Consider the following 21,718-nt stretch of genomic DNA (forward strand, 5'->3'; position numbering starts at 1 on the left):
GTAAAATTGCAAAAGTCATTTGGAATCATCTACGGTCCACAAGGAAGTACAGCAATCCCAACCCACCATTGAATGCACCCAACCCTTAGAGTACTATATAACTACGGAATCCCCGAAGTCCCGACAAGTTATTTTTTATCTTGTGCGCGCAACCTGTCAGTTTTGGCTTTATCATTGTGCTTCTTTTTATGACCAGGGTACTAACTGAATATACTGTGTCACCTGCATCTGCCATACAGTAGGCCGATATATTGTCTTTATTTGGTTTTACGGTTCTTTACATTATAAAGAACTGTGGCCACGGAGCACTCCCAGAACATATGGTTTACATGTTCAGTGCATCCATGGGGACTGCACTCCGTCAGAGCCAGATGCTGCCTATACATGAAGGACCTGGTGGGGAGGCACGTGTGAGTGGACATCCATGCAATGTCTTTTTGTTTATAACGTTTGACCAGATTCTTGACGGGTCCAGGGCTGGGTTTCCCTTCGGGAGTGTTACTGTTTGGCCAGATCTTAAATAGGCTATAATTACCTTATAGCTCCACGAGGGTGGTCCAGCCCTGGACAGTCCGGTCCTGAAGGCAAAGTCCTTCAGCGCTCTGTAAGTGTACGGGGGGTCCCAGCTGTATGGGACTTTGAGGTCTAGCACACGCAGGCCCAGCGTTCTCAGGAAGAGAGTGGCATAGTACCTAGCAAAGGTACCAGAGGCCTTCTCAACCTTCAATATATGTAAAAAAAAAAAATAATAATAATAATTTTAAAAAAGGCCAATGGCAACTAAAGCGCCTTCAAAATTACCAAGCACACAGACAAGATGACGGTTAGTTTTACAATTTGATCTTATCTTTTCGGAAAAAGATAATTATCTTGTATGCACAAAAAACTTTTTAAAATATATAACTTCTCGGGACTTTGGTGGCTCCGTATATAACAGAGACAATACAGGAGCTCTCTCTTCTGAGCTCCTTGCATATGATATGTAGAGACAGCGAGGCCGATTGAAACCAATGGAGAGCACTGGATAATCCGGAAGTGTAATATTTTTCGCTCAGCAGAACAAAGAGCAGTTGTGGGTCTTTGGTAATTTTTCATTACACAGAATATGATGCTAATTTCCTTGTACTTATAATGAGAAGGCTGTGCATAACGCCCCAGATCAGATGGCCCTAAACCTACCAACCAAATAACCAGGTAATGAACAACAATATTATACATCATCAAAGGGGTTATCAAGTGGGCACCTTCCTTCACTGATGTCTTGTTGAGTTAGGCCCACGACACGTCCAATAGGCTCAAAAGTGAAACCTGGCATCCCAAACCCACCCCCCTCCATACCCACCCATACCCATCCATATCCATCAGGCACCCTTCGCTTATCACTCGTGCGCCCAAGAACAAAAACAGCGCCACACGGACCTCCCTGGCGACTAAGGTTGTGATAATCCCACTGGCACCGTTAATGCATGCTCAGTGCCACCATGTGGATTTCTAAATAACCACCAGCCATACCTGCCAACCACCTCCAGAACAGTACACAGCCAATACACTAATCATCCCATCCACAAATACATCCATCCATCCATTATCTGAACCCGCTTATCCTGATCAGGGTCGCAGGGGGGCTGGAGCCTATCCCAGCATACATTGGGCGAAAGGCAGGAATACACCCTGGACAGGTCGCCAATCCATCGCAGGGCACACGCACCATTCACTCACACACTCATGCCTACGGGCAATTTAGACTCTCCAATCGGCCTAACCTGCATGTCTTTGGACTGTGGGAGGAAACCGGAGTACCCGGAGGAAACCTACGCAGACACGGGGAGAACATGCAAACTCCGCACAGAGAGGCCCCGGCCGACGGGGATTCAAACCCAGGATCTCCTTGCTGTGAGGTGGCAGTGCTACCCACTGCACCATCCGTGCCGCCCATCCACAAATACATGGAACAACAATACAGCCAAAGAGTAGCATATACACCCTGCACAGGCTGCCAGTATCACACTGAGCACCCCGGGGACTAAGGTTGGGATGAACATACCATTACTGCACGCTCAGTGCCACCGGTCTCATATGGATTTCCACATAATCACTAGCCTTATCTGCTAGCAATCAACTACTTTAAGATGCCGGAGAACGAGCCTGTTCTCTCTTTATCCACAACCACTGATTGGCTCTTTCAGCTTCTTCAGATAGCTCTTTAAACTGCTAACCGCTTGCCTGAGCGATCGACCACGAACATCAAACACCACACATAGATTCCATCCCTCTTTCTTGGCTGCCTGAATTTGGTGCCAAATTCTACTAGTGTGCTCTAAGCACCCTGAGAACCCCCAAATTCCTGCTTTCATTTTTTTTGTCTCTAAATATGCGATGACCCTCCGAGCCGTAATGCAAAAGAAGATTTTCCCTTCAACACTTAGGAGGCTGATTGGCTTTTCTACAATCAAATTACCAGATCTATTCTTGCTCAATAAAAAATGCTGCCCTTGTTTAATCCTTCTTCTTCCTCCTGTTCCTGAGCTGTGCCCTCCTGAGCTCAGCCAACCTATTCTTCTTTGCCGTATTTATTCAGCTGCCCCTGTACTCCTGCCTGTCACCTTGACATTACTGCACACTGCTTTCCTTTACACCTCACCTATAGAACTCCAAATCTCCCCCTCCCGTGATTATAAATGGCATTGCCTAATATCTCTAGTATTATGTTAGCATCTGAAACCCAGGTTGGTCAGTGCGTCTGTATTATGTTAGCCTGTGAGGCCCAGGTTTGCCAGTGCCACATATTCACAACAACAAACAAATCCATAGAAAAAAAGTTTTAATTGTCTTATCACAACATAGAAAACAAGTCTGTCACTTCAAAGGCTGATTATTGTGGAGAACCTTCTTACAAAAATACAAAAGATGGAAAACAAAGAGATATCCAAGTCATGTTTAAAAAAACACAGCCAAAGGCACTGACAACACAAGATTTCATTTCAAGATTTTTTAAAAATCTTTCACAAAATTAAAATAAAATAAAAAATTCCCAAGAGTAATGAAACATTTTTGTATAGCAGATTTAAAGTGAAATAACTGTATGAGAGAGAGGTAAACACAGTTCTGCAGCAAGGCAGTTACCTATGGTGCCAATGTTACAAGTACCTTCAATACACAAAACACAGAAAATGTGAAATGCACACAGGAAAGGTTTCTTGGGTGTCGCTGGTGCAAAGTGCATTGTGGGGACAGACGATAATTGAGAGGGGGAGGGGAAGGGGTGCAGTAAGGAGGAAAGGGTGCAGTAAGGAGAGCGGCAGTTTGGAAGAAGGTGACAGGAGACAGAATGTGACGGGCTGTGCCAGACATCCCAGAGTCTTGCCTTTGGCGATCGCTTCCTTCATCGGAGACAACAAAAACTAGTTATTCAAGTGCATTTGCCTGCCTAGCTGTGAACTGAGTGAACACTTGCCTTTTGGTTGACAAAAAAAAAAAAAAAAAAAAAAAGTTATAATTAGGCCCATTTTAATCTTCCCTCTTTCTCCCAAAAAGAAGAGGAGAAATAAATTCATGGGGCTCATTCCAATTGCTTATCTTTCTTCACTTCTTTCCTTTACTTGCTCTTGACCTTGGAATCAACAGGCACTAAGGACATTTCAACAGGTTAAATGTTCCTTCTAGGTCAGGGGCCGGCAACCCTGGTCCTAGAGAGCCGCAGGGTGAGCTGGTTTTTGTTTTCACCTTAATACCAGCAACTGATTCAGACCCAAGAAACCAGGTGAGGCGAGTTAACTGTGTAATCCACTGCTTTAATCGATCAATTAAGTGCTGAGTAACGACAAAAGCCAGCACACCCTGCGGCTCTCCAGGACCAGGGTTGCCGACCCCTGTTCTAGGTGGTGGAAGTAGAAGTTAAGAGCTCCCAAACTTTCTTTTCTTGTGAGGAAAGACGAGCGCATCCTTTTCCAGGAGTATTTTTTCCTAAAGCATGAGGTATAAAGGATGGACCTGTGGGTTCACCTCTCCCTATCTGCCACGTCTGCAAATGACGAGGCTACGAACTGACCTTTGAAGGTGCAAGCTTCATTCTCTTCCATCTCTTCCTAGACTCTCCCGATGGCTGGAGGTAAGGGCAAGAAAAGGAGAAAGAAAAGGAAAAAAAGAGGAGAAAAATAAGGGATTGGAATGAGCCCATAGTCTCTTCCATCTCATCCTCTCTTCTCCGTCTCTCCAAATAACTATGTGACAGTTGGCCTCAGCTTGAGTATATCAGGAGCAATGGCTGCAATAATGAGGGGCAGCCTATGGCCTAGCAGTTAAGGTGCTGGACTGAGACCTGGAAGGTTGGTGGTTCAAGCCCCTGGCCTAGCCACAATAAGATCAGTGCCCGCTGTTGGGCCCTCGAGCAAGTCCCTTAACCCTGCATTGTCCCAGGTGGGATTGTCCCCTGCTTGATCAACTGTAAATCACTTTGGATAAAAGCATCAGCCAAATAACAGTAATGTAATAATCTCAGCTCTGTGCTCTGCCTGGATAGGCAGCCTAAACTCCGGCCCCTCCCCCCGGTCCCCAGTGACAGAGGGTTGAAAGGACCTCCCCCGGTCCCCAGTGACAGAGGGGTGAAAGGAGTAGTGATCCATTGCATCGCCCAGGAGACTTAGGGACAGTGCAGGGGGGGGGGGGGGGGGGGGGGCTCTGGCTCATCTCCACTCCTCCCCATTCTCTCTCTCTCTCTCTCTCTCTCTCTCCCTCTCTCTGCCCCTCTCTGCCCCTCTCTCCCCCTCTCTCTCCCTCTCTCTCCCTCTCTGCCCCCTCTCTCTCTCTCCCTCTCTCTCCCTCTCTCTAACCTCTCTCTCCCTCTCTGCCCCCCTCTCTCTCCCTCTCTCTCTCCCTCTCTCTCTCTCCCTCTCTCTCTCTCTCTCTCTCTCTCTCTCCCTCTCTCTCTCCCTCTCTCTCTCCCTCTCCCCCTCTCTCTCTCTCTCTCTCTCTCCCCCGCAGCTGTCTGCTGTCAGCCTTCACATCTTGCGGATGACCAGGACTGTGGTCAGGACTCCGGCCAGGAACACTCCCAAAGTCTGCCAGGTTGGGGTGCCGAAGTGTGCCCAGATGCCTTCCTGAAGGGGGAACGGACCACGGTTTTGTCACCGGAAAAACAAACAAACAAGAAAAGCATTTTCATGTGGCAGGTGGCAGGGGGAAAACAATCTTGAAAGAATGCATCTCTGGGCAAGCTTACCCAGCCACCTTGCTCCCGGATCCAGTTTATCAGGTGCTCCTGCATGTAGTCCACTGTCCAGCTGATGATGGTGCGGATAATGTCCGGGACACGGGTCACCAGGGCCTGGTGGAAGGAAAGGAAGCCAAGGAAGCCATGGAAACCAGGAAAGAAGCAGAGGAAGCCATGGAAACCAGGAAAGGAGCAAAGAAAGCTGATTGGTTGGCTGTGTTCTACAAGATAACCTTTGCCCACATATTCAAATTGTTTTACTCTTTGCGAACCTTAGCTAATGTCAGTAAAGGTAGTATGCGGCAAACAAAAATGGATGCTGATGGGGAAATGAATGGAACTAAATGGAAACAGTCTGCTACGAATGTTCACAGTCTTGAACACCCACTGGAGACCCACTGTACATTCTGGGTATTGGTCAGGGTTACTGTCCAGATTTTCAGACAACCATTGAAAAGGACAGCAGTTTAAGGTTTACCGTTTTAATATAAGCAACTGAAAACTTCCAGCATATTAACTTCCATGCACTCTAAAAATTGCAGTTTGGGCAGTACAATACCTTTGGTATTTATATACAGTGCACTCCATAACATTTGGGATTTACCACAATTCTAGATTAACATGTGGTTAAAGTGCACATTCTTAAGATTTTATTTTTATACCTTTTGGTTTCACCATGTGTATAAACAGATTACAGTGTTTATACACATTCCCCCAATTTCAGGGCACCATAATGTTTAATTGCTCAGGTGTGTTTAATTGCCTCCATAATGCAGGTATAAGAGAGCTCCACACAGTCTTTTGATCATCTTTGGAAACTATTATTGCTGTTTATCAACATGACCAAAGTGCCGATGAAAGTCAAGGACGCCTTTATGAGACTGAGAAACAAGAATTAAATGGTTAGAGATATCAGCCAAACCTTAAGCTTACCAAAATCAACTGTAGAACATTAAGAAGAAAGAGAGCACTGGTGAGCGTACTAATCACAAAGGGGCTTCAGGCCAAGGCAAACCTCCATAGCTGATGACAAAAGAATTGTCTCCATAACAAAGAAAAATCCCCAAACACCTGTCCGACAGATCAGAAACATTCTTCAGGAGTTAGGTGTGGATTTGCCAATGACCACTGTCTGCAGAAGGCTTCATGAACAGAAATACAGAGGCTACATTGCAAGACGCAAACCACTGGTTAGCCGCAAAAACAGGATGGCCAGTATACAGTTTGCCAAGAAGTACTTACAAGAGCAACCACAGTTCTGGAAAAAGGTCTTGTGGACAGAGAAGATGAAGATTAACTCATATCAGAGTGATAGCAAGAGTCTTCACTGATGATATAAATGCTGATGGTTGCAGCAAATTAATCCTGAAGTGAATAGACACATTCTATCTGCTCAAGTTCAAGCAAATGTCTCAAAAGTCATTGGCAGACAGTTCATTCTGCAGCTCTGATAATATGTGGCTTAACGAAGGTAACGGTGGTCCGACGACCAATTCAAGTGGTTAGTCAAAAACAATGATCAAACAACTCTAATTATTCAGTAACGGTGGAAATGAACAGCAGGGCCATTCCATCACAACTTAATTTAAGTGCACTGCAGCACCTCTTCAGTTTCTTTGATTGTTTCTGTGGTGGCAGGCAATGATGAGGAATAGAGATCGTAAAAGTGTGTGCTTCGTTCCCTGCTTTGCTTTAGTGCGTGAGTTAACTTAAAAAACGCCTAGTTGTATGACATCAGATTTTTAAATTGTGAAAATATTTTTTAATTGTATGAATAAAGATTTTCGGATGAGACGCTAAACCGAGGTCCTGACCCACTGTGGTCATCAAAGATCCCATGACACTCCTCACAAAGAGAGGTTTCCTGGCCTGGCTAAATTCCCAGCCCTGGCTCTTTCAAACTGCCATTGTTCTCTCCCTCCCCACCTCAGCTGCTGTGTGGTGAGCATTCTGGCACAAAACGGCCGCCGTGCATCACCCAGGTGGGTGCTATACATTGATGCTGGTTGAGGCGAGTTTCCCCCTCATCACTGTAAGTGCTTTGAGTGTACAGAAAAGCGCTACATAAATGCAATGATCCAGCTATCTATCCATCTACAAGAAAACTCCCAATCATTTCATACTTGGTATCCGGGACTATGCCATTTGGTATTTTGGAGTACATAGTATAGGTATAATTAAAATCTTTCGAATTTTTCAATCATGTTGACACAGAATGGCCAGGCAGCATAAACAGTGGTTGATAAAACATCTCAGATTAAAAAAAACAAAAAAAAACAAAGCCTTACCTTAATGACCATCCGGCAGGCAAAGTAGAAGAGTGCCACCACCCTGCCCCAATTGAACTTTCCATCCGAAAAGATCTCAGAGGCCACCTTGCAAAATACGTCTTTACTAGGCCGGAGGGTAGGATCATTAATCATGCTGGCAGATAGAGAAAATAAAAAATATATAAACACACTGATGATAAAGTTGAACAATGCCCTCCTGTGACAATTCCCAGAATTACAACTTATTCAATAGACAAAACGTGCAGTACTGTACATACACTCACAAGCACTTTATTAGGTATTTATTACTTATTTTTTAGACTTCTACTGCTGTAGCCTATCAACTTAGAGTTATGATGTGTTGTGAGTTCAGAGATGCTCTTCTGCATACCACTGTTGTAATGTGCGGTTATTTGTGTTACTGTCACCTTCCTGTCAGCTTTGACCATTCTGGCCATTCTCCTCTGATGCCTCTCATTAACAAGGCGTTTCTGTCTACAGAACTGCTGCTCACTGGATTAAAAAAATATTTATATTTACAGCATTCTTTGCAATTCATTGTCATTGTCAAATCTTTTGTCATTTTCAACTGTTCTGTGTCATTTCTTTAAAGGTCCCATATTGTGGAAAATGACATTTCCCTAGCTATGTGGATTATAAAGGAGTTGAAGGTGCTGTGAACACAAAACACACAATCCCGTATGAAGAAAATGTGCATTTAAACGAGAAGCAGGCTTCTTGCGGCCCACCTTGTAGCCAGAACAAATCAAAGTGCTCGGTAATGACACTGTTCAGCTCGTTGGAGCCGGCCAGCCAATCAGAAAAGAGGTTCACTGATATCAGCACAATCAAAGCGCTCGGTACTGATACTGTTCACCTCATTGGAGCCAGCCAGCCAATCAGAAAAGAGGTTCATTGATATCAATTAGCCTTAAAGACACAGCCACTAAAACAGCCTGTTCTTGGTAAAGCTCATGAGCGGTGCTGGAGAATGGACATGTTTCAATGTTTAAATGTTTAAATGGATAGAGATTGTTTTCAGTACAGGTACAACAGGTAATTCCTGACTTCTAACGGTCAAAAGAAGAATTGCAGCAACAAACACCCGCATACCACAACACTATTTGTCCCTCCCCCTTCTCTTTGAACATGCTGACATTGAACACACACCCCCCCGCCATTGGCTGTGGCAATTATAAACAAATTTCCAACCAACAAGCTTGAATTATTGTACAGCGGTACAATGTTTTGGTACAGTGTGTCAACTGTATATTTTGAAACCAGAACTTAAGGACTATAAGCACAGACAGGGGGTGAGTCAACATGTCAGTTAGCCTTAAAATGGGCTTGTAACAATGTTTCAACGCGGAAATCTTACCAATTGTACCTTAAAAACCACAAAAACACAAGCTGATATCTCTTGTGCCTTGGGATTATTCCGTACTGCAGACATACCTACACCCCACTGACGAAAGCAGACGGCCATTTTGAGACCGGGCCCCTTTGGTTTACCTACAGACGCACGTTGACGTGGAGAGAGCGTCCCCGCACTCACCTCTGCAGATGCACGTTTCCGTCCAGCTCGTCGCCGATCTGCTGCAGGCATCGCGCCAGCCGCTTGTGGTTGGGATCGCACAGCTCGCTTCCTCCCAGCTGGCTGCGGGTAACCACGGCGTTTTCATCCCCATAGCGACGCACGCGCTCGAAGACGAAACTGCGACGAAGAGGCGCATCAGCGGGGCTCTTATGACAAGAGGCTACAGTACATCACACGACATCCAGTATAGCGCAACCTTATGAGGAAGGGCTGTTTCGAATGCTTGAGCAAACAGATCGCACAGCCTTGATCATGCTCACTGATAAAAAATGTACTCACTCCTTCAGTAAGGCTGATCCAACTTCTAATACCTGGTCTGTACCTTTACCTGGGAAAACAGAAGCACATCAGGGTAACACCAGCGTACACCGCAGAAAGAGCACATTGGTATTCTCTTCTTTTGTCTTACCACTTTGAAAATGAAACCATGTGAATATTTTATATTATTACATTTTATATTTTATACTTTCAACAGATGCAGTTTCGGCCTCCGGTTTAATTTCCCCAGCACCCATACTTCTAATGTCCTTAAATTAATTTTAATTTTATGTCACTTACACTTCATATGCATTTTGCAGGTTCAATAAAAATTACTAATAACATACATAATTTAATAATGAACACAGTTACAACTTTGCTAATTATGTGCAGCTCACTGCCTCAATCTGAAAAGTGGTCAGTTCATTTTTGGATTTTTCATTCTTTGACTTGTCTGGTGTCTTAAGTTCAAGAATGAGAATAGCTACAAAAACAACACAAAAAAAACATCTTCAGGACCACACTTCCTGAGCATTTCCGTGGGCGTTCCAACTTGAGCTGTTTTCATTAACTCCTTGCACTTTCTCAAGCCCCTGTGTTTCTTCCAGTACACACTGAAAAGCAGTATTTAGTATTCATTAAAATGGGAATTGGGGAGCCTGGTGGAAATTCCAGCTACCAGCCTAAGGTGGAATCTAACTGGAACCAGCTTCTGTTCCAGCTGAATGCCATCTGGAATGTGTTTGTGGTCTATTGTCTGTACTGAGCTGACACACCAGTGAGACTTACCAGCTTGGTTGCTCTCAACCAGCTTGTTGCTTTTACATTACATTACATTAGAAGGCATTTAGCAGACGCTCTTATCCAGAGCGACGTACGACGAAGTGCAGATCAAACACAAGTGTGAAGAGGACCTGAGAGGACAGTACGGTTCCGAGTCCTAGTGTGACCATACAGATACAATCGGAACCCTTGAAGAATCAACTAGCATACCACGCGATGGCAGCTGGAATACAACTATACAATATAGAGTACAGCAATACTCGGGGTTGCTCACTTGAACATCTCCAAACCAGCTTAAAAACCGGCCTGAACCAAGCTAGAATCGCCACCAGGGAAAGTAAATTATATTGCTACCACATCTTCACTTCAAGCCAGTTGGCCTTTGTACAGCTCATTCTCTTGCCAGTTGGTCTTCAAAGGTAAACCAAAAGTATAATAGCCTTAGCCAACTAATCCGTTTAATAGCAATTAACTTCTACTATTACAACCCCTCCCTAACAACTATAGGTTTGCTACACATTGGAACATTAAGATTTTGTAATGCATTAGATCTAAATAATATATATATATTTGTTTAGCCAGTCCGAATTTAAAGCATATTCCGTGTTCCCACGCAAGCAGAAACATATTAACTAAAATGCCAATGACAGCGCTAAAAGAAAGCGGCTAACGTTAGTTGTCTAACCACTTCCTTCAGTTGTCCGAATAAATAACTCACAACATGCCAAATTAATGTGACATCGCTTGATTGTCTCCCATGACGAAGTGATTTTGGTTTTTATCTCTTTTAAACCTGTAACGTTAGGAGAGATTTCCTTGGCCTGGAACCAGCTATTTTCCTAAACCGATTGATCCATTCAAACAGAAGCAAACGGCGGAAATAACAATATAGCCAGGCTAGCTAGCGTCCATTAATAATTTCCTTGCTTTCTATGTTACAATGGCTAGTCAGACAATAAAGATTTAGCCCACAGGGCCACAAAATTAGTGACATTGAAACGTCCCCACATATCTTCGCCTGTTTACCTTCGACTCATGCCTGACATTAGCCACCTCACTGTCCGGCTAGCTAAATATGTATGGGCATGTTTCAGCTGGTATTAAGCCACTGTATGACGATAGGTAACGCCGGTTTTAATTCTAGCTAGCTAGCCGATATCTAGCAGCAAAAAATCAGGAAATCAATAAATACTTGATTTGATATATATACATTCCCATTGATGTTTCATTGTAGTATTCCGGTTCGTTACCAATTTATTTAATAAATATTGTCACTTACCCGGACCACTTCCGCCTGACAACGCAGCCATCTTATTATGATTTTTCTTTCGGAATCTGTCGTTCCGCCTAAGGTCATGTGACATTTACCGTCACAAAAGCTCGATATTAACCCGTTCGTTCTGCGTGGTTTTGTTTTGCATGAATTCCTTTTTCCACAGTGCAATTTTCAATTACTCTAGAAACCGTTTGAAAGCTTTAAAACACACGGTTCCATCTGTGTAACCTATTTTAAGATGCCATTGCTTTAGTGAAAACAGTGCTTTATTTTAACATAAAATAACGTAAAGTAATGGTGAGAACAAGCCATTCAGCCCAGCAATGCCCGCCTTTCCCTACCGCTAAGTGTACCTACTGCCTAATTTGCCTAAAAGCGGAATAGAATCTAAAACCGTGTCAATCCTGGTCTTGAAAACCCCCAGTGAATCTGCCTTCACTACATATACTGGCGAGATGTTCCACACATTGACCATACTTCCTAATAGCTGTACGGAATTTCTCCTTTGCCAATTTCCATTTGTGTCCTCTCGTTCTGCTAACCGAACACACCCAGAAGAATCCCCTATAATTCACTTTGTGAATCCCTTTAATTAATTTAAAAGCCTCAATCAAACCCCCCCTAAGCCTCCTAATCTTAAGATTAAGCATCCTAAGTCTATCCTCTTTACTCTTATCTTTTATACATGGAATCAATCTGGTTGCCCTTCTCTGAACCTTTTCCAGTGCCTCTATATCTTTCTTATAGTGCAGTCCCCAGAACTGCCCACAATACTCCAAGTGTGGTCTAACAAGAGTATGGAACTAACAGAGTTAACAACTAACTAACAAGAGTTCCTTGGAAGTTGTACTCAATATTTCTGGATATGTATCCTGGCATCCTACTGGCTTTTTTTTTACTGCTACCACACATTGACTAGAACCCGAAAGGCTTTGGTCAACTATGACCCCCAACTATCCAACTCCAATTTTATACCCCCCATGAAGTAATCCTGCCTTATATTTTTATTTCCCAAGTGTAGAACTTTAGATTTATTCATTCATTCATTATCCTAACCCGCTTATCCTGAACAGGGTCGCAGGGGGGCTGGAGCCTATCCCAGCATACATTGGGCGAAAGGCAGGAATACACCCTGGACAGGTCGCCAGTCCATCGCAGGGCACACACACCATTCACTCACACATTCATACCTATGGGCAATTTAGACTCTCCAATCAGCCTAACCTGCATGTCTTTGGACTGTGGGAGGAAACCGGAGTACCCGGAGGAAACCTACGCAGACACGGGGAGAACATGCATCCGTGCAGCCACTTTACATTTAGTTGAATTGAATTGAATTTTCCAGGTTTCTTCCCACTTCTGGATTCTGTTTAAGTCTTCCTGGCTTACTTTATTAGAATCTGTACTGTTAGCTAAACCTAGTTTTGTATCTTCTGCAAATTTAACTAAATTACTTTCAATTACCATGTCATGGTCATTTACGTAAATGAGGAAGAGCAATGGCCCCAGCACTGATCCCTGTGGAACTCCACTTCCCACAATACCCTGCTTGGATAAGGCTCCTCCTCCTCCTACTACTCTTTGTGTCCTTTCCCGTAGCCAATTCCTACAATTCCTACTGTCCTCATTTTAATAATGAGTTTGTCAAGTGATACCTTATCAAATACTTTTTGGAAATCTAGATATACAATATCATCAGCTCTGCTATCACCAAAACATTTGGTAGCTTCCTCAAAGAATACCAACAGGTTTGTCAGGCATGACCTACCCTTTCGAAAAACCATGCTGGCTATCCCTTAGAATGTTATTCTTTTCAATAAATAATTCCAGTTTGTCCCTAATGATAGATTCCAGTATTTTACATGTGATACAAGTTAGACTGACAGGCCTGTAGTTTCCTAGATCAGTTCCTTTCTTACATATTGGTATTATATTACCTTCTTTCCAGTCATCCAGTATTTCTCCAGACTGTCTACCAATACTTGCCAGTGGTTTATAATTGATCTCACTTAACTCATTGAGTTCCTTTGGGAATATGCCATCTGGGCCTGCTGCCTTATTTTTTTAGTTTATGTCATTTATCCAGTATTTCTTTATCCCCTATCTCAATATTGGCTAAGACATTGTTCGTATTGAGTATGCCTTCCAGCCTCCCTGGTAAAACTCGCAACAAAGTAGCCATTTAAGGCCTTGGAAATATTTGTATTCCTATATAGCAGTTCTCCTTTGATTTGCCTTTCAAATTGCCTTTTGGCTAACTTTAGTTCTTATTTAACCTAAGCACGTATATTACAATATTCAGCTTTATTACTCTCAGTGTTCTTCTTTTATCTGATACGGTTTAGTCCTTTTTTCGCAAACTCTTATGTATAGCTGTATTCATCCACTGTGGAGATTGTTTTCTCAACGTACTTTTCTGCACCGTAGGAATGAATTCACACTGTGCATTAAGTATAACCCTGCTCCACTTTTCATTCACAGTCTTGCAATCAAGAACTTGCTCCCAGTCTACATTGCTTAAATTTGATCGTATCTTTTAAAGTGAAGTCGCCTAAAAATCCTGGACTTGGAGCAGCCCCTCTTAATTTGCCAAAATACTTGAAAACTTATTGTGGAATGGTGACTTGTCCCAAGTGGTTCCATTACCTCTATCCTACAAATTGTGTCTGAATCATTATATATCATCAGATTTATAATCAATTGTCCTCTTGTAGGCTGCCTGTGTCAAAAAAGGATCATTTATCATCTAAAAATTCCTCCTCGCCCTTTCCAGGTCCAGTCACCAAATTCCAGTTAATATTTGGGTAATTGAAGTCTCCCATGATAATAGACTTGCCTCCCTGGCAAGCTTGTTTTATATTTTTAAAGAGCATTGTATTCACCCTCAGGCTGGCAGTCGGTAACATACTTCAATGTTAAGACTCCCATCTTCCTCCCATATAAGACTAATCCAGATATCCTCACTAGGCATGTGTTGGTCAATTTGTGGCATCTCTTGCACACAAAGATTTTCTCTTACATAAACAGCCACACCCCCACCTCTCTTACTAGAGCTGTCCTTCCTAATATGTTTATACCCCTCTATATTATATTCATCCCCATCTTCATCCCCAAGCCATGTGGGTGGCAAAACAAGCGCAGGGGGACCTCACCTTCTCTGCACTTCCACATACTACAAGAAATACAGTAATGTCAGTGTCCTTTTCTCGGTAAGGGTCGAGCGAACCAAATGCATAATAGTTTCTAATTCTAAAAACTTGTTAAAATATCGATAGAATGTCCATTGCTTACTTGGAATTTCTCTGCAGGAATTATCATTGTTGTCTGTTTTGCTGTTGCATACAAAGTAATTTTACATATGAATGCCATTATCTATGTTTTGTATAGGCGCTCTAGAACACTTTGAGTTAATGCACAAACTTCTCTGACCAGTAACCATTGTGCAATTGCTAAGTATGGTAATTGAAACAAAGACATCAAAACAGCTTCTTTTCAACTTCCACCTTGGCCCCTATTTAAGCTGGTCACCAGATGTGCAAGATCAATGTTGAAACAACGTTGAATTGCTCACTGGGAAGGCCTGCATCAAGGCCTAAAATTCTGCATAGTCTGCCTTTAAATTGAAGTTTGGCTACAGTGCAGTCTACTTGGATAGCAGTGCTTAGAATCACTGTGTTGAAGGGAAAATCATCAAAGCAATTCACGTCAAGAACATCTGAAAACATTATTTGTACAAATATTTTATTGTTTTATTTTTTCTAAAACAAGAACTCATGATATCAGAACAATGTTCCTCCCGAATCACCCTCTTCTCCCCGCCTCCTTTTGTGTGAAAAAGATAGTTGTGAAGGTGCATTTTTAAGTCCTGTTGTGGCTGGTGTTTTGTGTCATGTTTTGTTTGCTGTTTTTCTGGTTTTGATTCTTTTGGTAATGTGTTTTTTTTAACTTTTTTAAATGTAGATTTTGGACTTAGTTATTCGTTGCAGTCCAACTGTGCCCCTATGCTCCATGGGAGAGGCTGGGCTGTAACAATGTCCAATCAGGGATAACGGGAGTAATATCCATCCGTTGATGGAATCTGTTACTGAAGCAATGATTGGGTAACAGATTAGGTCCCCTCCAAAGGTTTTGGAACCGAAAGTTCAATTCCTTTATTTATCTGATCAATTTCCCCTCTTTTCTAAGCTTCAAAATGGCTTGGCTCTCCTCCCAAAGACAGCTTTTTGGGAGGATTTTTGTCCTCATGCTGGTTTATCTTTTCTAACACAAATGGTGTAAGTCTAGGTGTAAATACCAGGAAATAAAAGCTGAAAGAACTCTTGTCTCGTGTACATCTTTTTATCTCAACCCCAAATGTATTCAGTGTATTGCAAAAACAAAGCTGTTCCAATAGTTTTGGAGGAAACTGTATGTCAGAAACCCCCTCTGATCCAGAGATGCAGTCAGAATTTCTTGACCGGCTAGAATTCCCCTCTATGAAGAGGTATGTACAAGTCTTGATGCCTCAATACAAGCTCTATGATGCCATGACTAGCATGAAGAGTGGGAAGGCAGGGGACCCTGCAGGGATCCTTATAGGCATTTATAAAGCCTTTAAGGAGAAATTGTTGCATTTGGAGGTGATTGAGGAGATATTTGAAAAAGGGTGCGATCAGTTTCACGCGAAGAACCTGCATATGTGGATGCGTAATGGTGTAGCATGACCATAACTACGTTCTATTAAATAACCATACCCACAATTTGTTATCAAATGAACTTTCCGGAGGACCACGGTACAGCAGCGCCTCCCTCTTACGTCATTTCCCGTCCATGCTGTCTTGGGGCCTGCGCGCGCATACAAGGGTCTCTTTACGACTCGGCAGGCAAAGATGGCGGACGCACAGGTATTTGCAGTGTTTCGGCGTGGTAGCACAAATTCCTTTAAATGCCTATTAAATATCTACTAAGAACGAGCTCCAATAGAAAAATAACGAACAGTAATTCATAATCGATCGAAAGAAGTAATTTACACCCGTTATAAGTATACTATACCGCTACTTTAAGAGCTTGTGCAATTGGGCAGCGTGCCTCATCCTGAAAATGTGGTGCGGATGTAAACGCAACTAGCACTTAGCTAACGTTAGCTGACACGCTTTTCTAACCAGGAAACGTTATATGGACCATACTAGTCCCATCCCATTACACAAAGTCTAAGACTTAACATTCGTATAACATGCGGATGTAAAGCCCAGTATAAACTGGTTAGCTTCGTGTAGCCCATGTGACGTTAATGCACTAGCTAATGCTAACGGTCCGATAAGGCCAGTTGGGTAACTTATCCGACATGAAAGCTAACCGATCTGTTGTCCGTACAATGATAACGTTAGGTATGGAAATGCATTATTTCTGCTGCAAATGATGTTTATCTCACGATGGTCTTCCTAGCCTCTGGCTTTGACGACAACGCCTTACGGCAACGCTGATGCAGTTAGGCTAGCCACTTAGGTCATATTAGCTGTTCAGCGGTGACGGTTATGGAGGTTCAGACATTTTAACCGACGCGTTGGCTTTGTGTCTGCAGACCGAAAGGGCGTACCAGAAGCAGCCCACCATCTTCCAGAACAAGAAGCGCGTTCTGCTGGGCGAGGGGGGCGGAAAGGAAAAGCTTCCCCGCTACCACAAGAGTGTCGGTCTGGGGTTCAAGACGCCAAGGGAGGTGAGCGGTTAAGTCAGAGGGATGCATCGATTGACTGGCAAACTGACTGTTCTACCATGACCATGTCCGAGTAAGGGCATACCCGCCTCTCCTGTGGGCAAGTAGTGTACTTGCTATGACAAAATGAAGACTTCACCTCCTTGCGTTCGATTTGCGCCAGGAATGACGCTGGTTGATCTCTAATTGTCAGTTTAGTTAAAGCTTGTCATGTCACAGGACCCCCCTCTGAAGCATGGAGAAAAGTAGCTTGTTGGCAATCCAATGAAATGCTCAATGCACTTTGCCAATCGTTCAAATTGCAGAAACCATAACCATTTGGCTAGTGATTTCTCATTTTGATGTTTTAGGGATATAAATGATTCAATGTCTGGAATTTTCTCTTGGTGATATGACTTTCCTAAAGAGAACAAATTGTCTAGTCCTAGTGTACCTAGTCAGTAAGGTGAATTCTGGTAAAGAGATCCTGGTCAATCTAGCCATGTTAAAACCTAGCTTAGAGTAAGGTAACATGGTCAGTCGGGTAATGATAAAACACAGATTTGGTCATTGTGTTGGACAGGGCAGTCTTACCTGCAAATGATGTTTATCTCACGATGGTCTTCTAAGCCTTCGGCTCTGATGACACTGCCTGATGGCAAAACTGATGCAGCTCTGAGCAAGGGTGTACTTTGCCTTAAAGTGGCTTCCATCCACACGGGTACCTAAATGTATAATGGCTTGCTTGAATTTGGGCACGGGGAACGGGGGTTGTTGGTGAGATTGTAGGAAAGAGGAAGTATGAATGTGCGGCAGACTTTTCAGGTTGTCTTTTCACTCATGTCAGGTTTGAGTGGAGGGTGTCTGACTTACTGTTTTCTGACTTCTTTTGGTCCCCAGGCCATTGATGGCACCTACATCGACAAGAAGTGCCCCTTCACTGGCAACGTGTCCATCCGTGGTCGGATCCTCTCTGGTCAGTCCCCGCTAGCTGCTAGTCTCCAGTAACTGTTTACTGCCAGGGCCTCCAAATGGTCATTCCCACTTCCGTAGGTCATTCCCACTCTCCAGACTGCAGTGACACTGCTGCCTGCCACAGAGCTGAGAATCTTTGCTCGTAGGTTTGTCTGCTGCAAATGATGTTTATCTCACGATGGTCTTCCAAGCCGCTGGCTCTGACGACACTGCCTCACGGCGACACTGATGCAGCGCAGACCGCAGGCGTGGTCCTCTCTCTCAGGTGCAGGCTCTGTCTCAGGGCTGCCGTACACACCGATCACCTGCGGTTCATTTAGCAGAGTCTTTAGAGCTAGGCAGCCTCTAGCCTAGCGGTTAAAGTAAATCACTGGGACCTGGTAGGTGTAGCCGCATTAAGATCGGCGCAGCTGTTGGGCCCTTCTGGGGGGAAGGATTGCTTAGTCTAAACAACTTTGTATACATGTGTCAGCTAAACTGTAACTACGTAACATCACATTCATTTGGCAGAGTGAATCTGACAGCATGGGTGCATCTGACTGAGTTGTGAAGAGCGGTTGGTTGGTCTGTGGTCTTTCAGGTTGAGGCTTTCCCTGGTGGGAGTGAGTTTTATAAACCTTTCCTGTCCTCACTCAGGTGTGGTGACCAAGATGAAGATGCAGAGGACCATCGTCATCAGACGGGACTACCTGCACTACATCCGCAAGTACAACCGATTTGAGAAGAGGCACAAGAACATGTCTGTCCACCTCTCGCCCGCCTTCAGGTACTTATTCGCTGCTTGCTTGGTTTGGGTTGGAGTGGAAACCTACAGGACGAAAATGTTAAAGACCCCTGCTTTAGACCATACATGTCGGACTGCCCTAGGTGGTTTTGGTTTACAGTGACCTACCCAATTTCTAGTTTGAGCGTTTGCTTTATTTTGGCTGTTGCTGCTGGTAAATGGTGGCATGTATATATGTGACCGGAAATCCACAGCTTTTGTCTCATTGTACAAAATCTTCACAAAACCATATAATGGTTTGCATCACCACAATATGTTCAGGTCTCATAACCCTGGCAGGGGGGGCATACTTTTGCCCCTCACAGCCATGAGCCAAGCCAAGTGGTCTGAGCTGCAAGTGATGTTTATCTCACGATGGTCTTCCAAGCCGTTGGCTCTGACGACACTGCCTAATGGCAACACTGATGCAGCTCAGACAGTTCTATTCAAATGTAACTTTGGTACAATCATCGGGGGTGGTTTGGAGAAGGGCGCACAGGCTTTACTGTTGTGAATGCGTCCTGGTGACTGATGCAAAGCTGCCGTCGGCAGTGCGTTGAGCCTGTGGTTACTGACAGGCTGAAACCCCTTCTCTCTCTCCAGGGACGTCCAGGTGGGAGACATCGTCACCGTGGGGGAGTGCAGACCGCTCAGCAAGACCGTGAGGTTCAACGTCCTCAAGGTCACCAAGGCTGCCGGCGCCAAGAAACAGTTCCAGAAGTTCTAGACTGAAGGCTCGTGGCTCCGGTTGTCTGGCTTGCTGTCCTGGCTGACTTGTACGGTGTCTGTTTTCAATAAAGGAGATTTGATTCCATTAAGTCTTCTGAACATGCTTTGGTGAATTTGGTGAACATGCTTTGTCACGTAATTAAGACACCAGTTTTGGAAGAACATTAAGGAAATAGAATTGTATGCCATGCACCATTAACAGTTAACATTTTTAAATCCTCAATGCTGGGCATAGGAGTGGGAACAGGGATAAGGAAGTTACTTTTGTATGCCTTGTGAGGGTGGTACAAGGGTACTGGCTTGTACATGCTGAACACAGCACAACACACCATTTCCAATGTTTTCTTTCGGTGGAAATTTAAACATGCAAGTTAAGGTTTGTTTGGTAATTGCATGTTGTAACTAATGTGATCTCAAACTTATGCAAACTCTATTTTAGAGGCAAGTTGACACTTCAGTCATAAATTAGATTTGGCTTTTAACCCCTTTGAGTCTGCGTTGCGAGCAATACATTTTCCAAATAATGTTTTGGACTTAAAGCAACAGGCTTATATATATATGAATCTTACATTTTTGATAAATAGTGTCTTGTATCAAAGGTCTGCTAAAATACAAATAAAATTGGACCAAGATTTGCTTTTTGTTTAGTGTATATTTGATCACAGAATTTGCATTTCATCACTGATCCAGAATGAAGTATATGAATGCTGTACTTAATTCTGAAAATGAGACCTTTGGCCCCATTTAAAATGCAGCAACATTTGAGCCTACCAAAGTAACCAAATTGCCACTACAATCGACGTGTCATGCTTTTGGATTCCTTGCCAGTTTACCTTGTCTTTATCATTTTTAAATCAGCCAAGCAGCTGGGTTTCAACTCAGTAACTCCCGGTTGTAACTGTCAAATGGGAAGTCTAATGAGAATAAATGACGTCTCAATGGCTGATGTTTCAGATTGGAATCATACACAATAAAAGACAGGCACAGAGAGTGAGACCTAATTTGGCTATTTAAAAGAGCAAGCAATCTCATGAACATTGTTTAGCTGGCTGTTATCTTCCCGACTGACTAAATGCAATTTTCCATTGAAGACGTTTAAAACAGAATATAGTAGCATATGCAGATTATGGATATGTCCGCCGGTGCTCTAGGTGGCGCTAATACATCTTTTGGCATTTAGCTAGCTGACACGAGCTCATATCTCGAAAAGAGGCGGCGTTACGCGCGCCACTTAGCTAGCTTTAGCTAAATAAGGAAGGAAAAGCTACTGAGCTAGTTTTCAGAATAGGTTAGCAAGCAATCTAACTTTTATTGTCCGAAGAGCTGGGCGCTGAAAATAGGTAATGTTAGATTGCTTAACAGGCGATTAGCTAGTTAATTGTCCTAAGTAATATTGTATGGAAACATTGCACGCGTTGCCAGTACACAGTAAGCTAGATAGTCTAGCTAACTAACGTGCTGGTGTCCTTGATACTTTCTTATTAGCTCGCTAGTTAACCTTAACGTTACCCGTTTTATTGTTTGCAGTGTTTCCCATCGCGGTTTGTTTTTATTAAATTTCGGGTTTGGGGACCATCTGGAACGATAAAGAGACTGGATGCTGAAAACGGTAAGTTGATTTGCGTAAACCAACTACCGCTCTAGCTAGGTATTTTGCCAACACAAGCTAGCAGAAACACGAGGTCTGTTTGGTATCTAGCCTGGCTTGGTGCACCGCCGACGCCGTCGCTGATCTTATATTTTGAGTGTTTAGAAAACCAGGTTAGGAACTTCGCCTAACCGAGCGGTCGATTTTTTGGTATTTTATTTTTGTTGACGGTATGGCGATTAGCCAGCTAACATTGGCTAGTTCCAATAACTTAGCTAGCCCTACACTTAGCTAGCCTAGCTGAAACCAATACTGAGGCAACTTGGGGGGCTTGCTAGCTTCACAAGAACTGATTGTTTCATTTGTAGCTATGTCCGCTAACCATTTGCTAGCCAATATTCAGCGCTGGTGAGTAGGGCTAGATTTTTAGCTACCGCAGTTGGATACATTAGCTCGGTGACATTACTTTGTTTCAGCTAATGCACAAATGCGGCCGTTTGTCGGCACTAGTTTTTATTTGCTCGCATTTGTTCGGCAACTGTTATTAAAGCTACATGACTAGCAAGCTAAATCAGGCAAGATATCCTTTGTGTGGGACA

The 21,718-nt window shown here is 43.4% G+C and overlaps 2 protein-coding genes and 4 non-coding genes across 6 annotated transcripts; 5 read left to right on the forward strand and 1 right to left on the reverse strand.

Annotated features, from left to right (window-relative positions):
* Positions 1 to 4,943: 4,943 nt before the first annotated feature.
* Positions 4,944 to 11,457, reverse strand: baxa (BCL2 associated X, apoptosis regulator a). The gene is made up of 6 exons (XM_061224337.1): positions 11,397 to 11,457; positions 9,356 to 9,404; positions 9,035 to 9,193; positions 7,498 to 7,633; positions 5,219 to 5,323; positions 4,944 to 5,096 (listed from the first exon to the last, which is right to left on the reverse strand). Exons 1-6 carry the CDS (start codon positions 11,425 to 11,427, stop codon positions 4,998 to 5,000), a joined length of 579 nt encoding a protein of 192 aa, XP_061080321.1. The 5' UTR covers positions 11,428 to 11,457; the 3' UTR covers positions 4,944 to 4,997.
* A 4,704-nt stretch (positions 11,458 to 16,161) lies between these two features.
* On the forward strand, positions 16,162 to 19,616 carry rps11 (ribosomal protein S11). The gene is made up of 5 exons (XM_061224930.1): positions 16,162 to 16,276; positions 16,954 to 17,088; positions 17,965 to 18,040; positions 18,676 to 18,805; positions 19,406 to 19,616. Exons 1-5 carry the CDS (start codon positions 16,262 to 16,264, stop codon positions 19,527 to 19,529), a joined length of 480 nt encoding a protein of 159 aa, XP_061080914.1. The 5' UTR covers positions 16,162 to 16,261; the 3' UTR covers positions 19,530 to 19,616.
* LOC133115612 (small nucleolar RNA SNORD35) lies at positions 16,783 to 16,864 on the forward strand. The gene has a single exon (XR_009705785.1). It is a non-coding gene; the product is annotated as a small nucleolar RNA SNORD35 (small nucleolar RNA).
* On the forward strand, positions 17,660 to 17,741 carry LOC133115613 (small nucleolar RNA SNORD35). Its single transcript, XR_009705786.1, has one exon. It is a non-coding gene; the product is annotated as a small nucleolar RNA SNORD35 (small nucleolar RNA).
* Positions 18,196 to 18,277, forward strand: LOC133115616 (small nucleolar RNA SNORD35). Its single transcript, XR_009705789.1, has one exon. It is a non-coding gene; the product is annotated as a small nucleolar RNA SNORD35 (small nucleolar RNA).
* Positions 19,156 to 19,237, forward strand: LOC133115614 (small nucleolar RNA SNORD35). Its single transcript, XR_009705787.1, has one exon. It is a non-coding gene; the product is annotated as a small nucleolar RNA SNORD35 (small nucleolar RNA).
* Positions 19,617 to 21,718: the final 2,102 nt, after the last annotated feature.

This window comes from Conger conger, chromosome 16 (genome assembly GCF_963514075.1).
Source record: "Conger conger chromosome 16, fConCon1.1, whole genome shotgun sequence".
NCBI classification, from domain to species: domain Eukaryota; kingdom Metazoa; phylum Chordata; class Actinopteri; order Anguilliformes; family Congridae; genus Conger; species Conger conger.

What these genes read in the sequence shown, in the direction of transcription:
- baxa (XM_061224337.1), bottom strand. Translation starts at nt 11,427, where the DNA reads ATGGCTGCGTTGTCAGGCGGAAGTGGTCCGG. An exon ending in GGATCAGCCTTACTGAAGGA is followed by an intron (nt 9,194 to 9,355) that starts GTGAGTACATTT and finishes TCTTCGTCGCAG; the next exon opens with TTTCGTCTTCGAGCGCGTGC. An exon ending in CCTGCCGGATGGTCATTAAG is followed by an intron (nt 5,324 to 7,497) that starts GTAAGGCTTTGT and finishes TCCTTCCACCAG; the next exon opens with GCCCTGGTGACCCGTGTCCC.
- rps11 (XM_061224930.1), top strand. An exon ending in GGTTCAAGACGCCAAGGGAG is followed by an intron (nt 17,089 to 17,964) that starts GTGAGCGGTTAA and finishes TTTGGTCCCCAG; the next exon opens with GCCATTGATGGCACCTACAT. An exon ending in CCGTGGTCGGATCCTCTCTG is followed by an intron (nt 18,041 to 18,675) that starts GTCAGTCCCCGC and finishes GTCCTCACTCAG; the next exon opens with GTGTGGTGACCAAGATGAAG.